The 1461-nt window shown below is 44.7% G+C and overlaps 1 protein-coding gene across 1 annotated transcript in view; it reads left to right on the top strand.

Moving 5' to 3' along the window:
- The first annotated feature begins 1235 nt into the window (after positions 1-1235).
- LOC138370690 (dynein heavy chain-like) overlaps positions 1236-1461 on the top strand; it is a 1429-nt gene continuing 1203 nt past the window's right edge. Inside the window, exon 1 of the mRNA XM_069335302.1 lies at positions 1236-1322. Coding sequence (XP_069191403.1) covers positions 1236-1322 — 87 coding nt within the window. The remainder of the gene's footprint in view (positions 1323-1461) is intronic.

The following is a 1461-nucleotide window of genomic DNA, read 5'->3' as shown; positions in this document are numbered from 1 at the left end:
TCATGGGTTCGTATCCTGGCCGGGGAGGATTTACTGGGCGCAATTCCTTAACTGTAGCCTCTGTTTAACGCAACAGTAAAATGTGTACTTGGATGTAACAACGATTCTTCGCGGCAGGGGATCGTATTCCAGGGACCATAGGATTAAGGACTTGCCCGAAACGCTACGCGTACTAGTGGCTGTACAAGAATGTAACAACTCTTGTATATATCTCAAACATAAAAATCTCACGTTTCAAAATCGTACTTTCAAGAAATGTGAATGTAACATACACACTCTCGTCATCAAAGATGTTAAATAACAGACCAACTTACAAATGAGCCCCGAAAATATGAAATATGATGATAATTTCTGTGATGAGTATGATCTTAAATTGAACTCGTCACACTTTACACCTTCTTCAAGTCCCTCAAGTCATCACCGACGCCAAATAATGAAGATATTAAACGGAAGATACACTCTAACAGATAACGTATTACATTTCTCCACAATTTTCCGCAAGAAAACTCTATTTCATCTTAGTATCTTCATCTCGAGGGAGCCGGTCGGCCGAGCGGACAGCACGCGGGACTTGTGATCCTGTGGTCCTGGGTTCGATCCCAGGCGCCGGCGAGAAACAATGGGCAGAGTTTCTTTCACCCTATGCCCCTGTTACCTAGCAGTAAAATAGGTACCTGGGTGTTAGTCAGCTGTCACGGGCTGCTTCCTGGGGGGTGGAAGCCTGGTCGAGGACCGGGCCGCGGGGACACTAAAAAGCCCCGAAATCATCTCAAGATAACCTCAAGATAGTACTTCATAAGGAATACACGAAACATGTAAATCCTGAACTTTGATTACCTCAGTGAAGACGCTGAGGGGGTGCAGCAACTATGGGATTCTTTAGAACATGAACACGCCTTTGTTGTAAGATCAGCGACACTCTCAGACAACCACAGAGTTCCTCCACAGCACGAGACATGCCACGTCCAACGTCCAGTGATAATATTGACCAAAGAAGATATCAAGTCCGGCACTGGAGGCCCACATGGTACAAAAAAGCCACAGGAGCCGTGATGAGGACTCGAACCTAAGCGCTAAGTATTCCAAAATGCATGCTATAAACGACTCCGCCACGATATAGTCTCGGAACACCCAGCGCATAGGTTCGAATCCTCATCACGGCTACTGTGGATTTTATCAGTGATATATCACGATTATGTAATTTCTCTGTGTACATGGTACAGTTTTCTGTGTACATGGTACAGTTCTCTGTGTACATGGTACAGTTCTCTGTGTACATGGTACAGTTCTCTGTGTACATGGTACAGTTCTCTGTGTACATGGTACAGTTCTGTGTACATTGTACAGTTCTCTGTGTACATGGTACAGTTCTGTGTACATGGTACAGTTCTGTGTACATGGTACAGTTCTCTGTGTACATGGTACAGTTCTCTGTGTACATGGTACAGTTCTCTGTGTACA

Source organism: Procambarus clarkii, chromosome 4 (genome assembly GCF_040958095.1).
Source record: "Procambarus clarkii isolate CNS0578487 chromosome 4, FALCON_Pclarkii_2.0, whole genome shotgun sequence".
NCBI lineage: Eukaryota > Metazoa > Arthropoda > Malacostraca > Decapoda > Cambaridae > Procambarus > Procambarus clarkii.
Note: the sequence above shows the minus strand (reverse complement) of the source record. Positions and strands in the feature narration are given on the sequence as shown.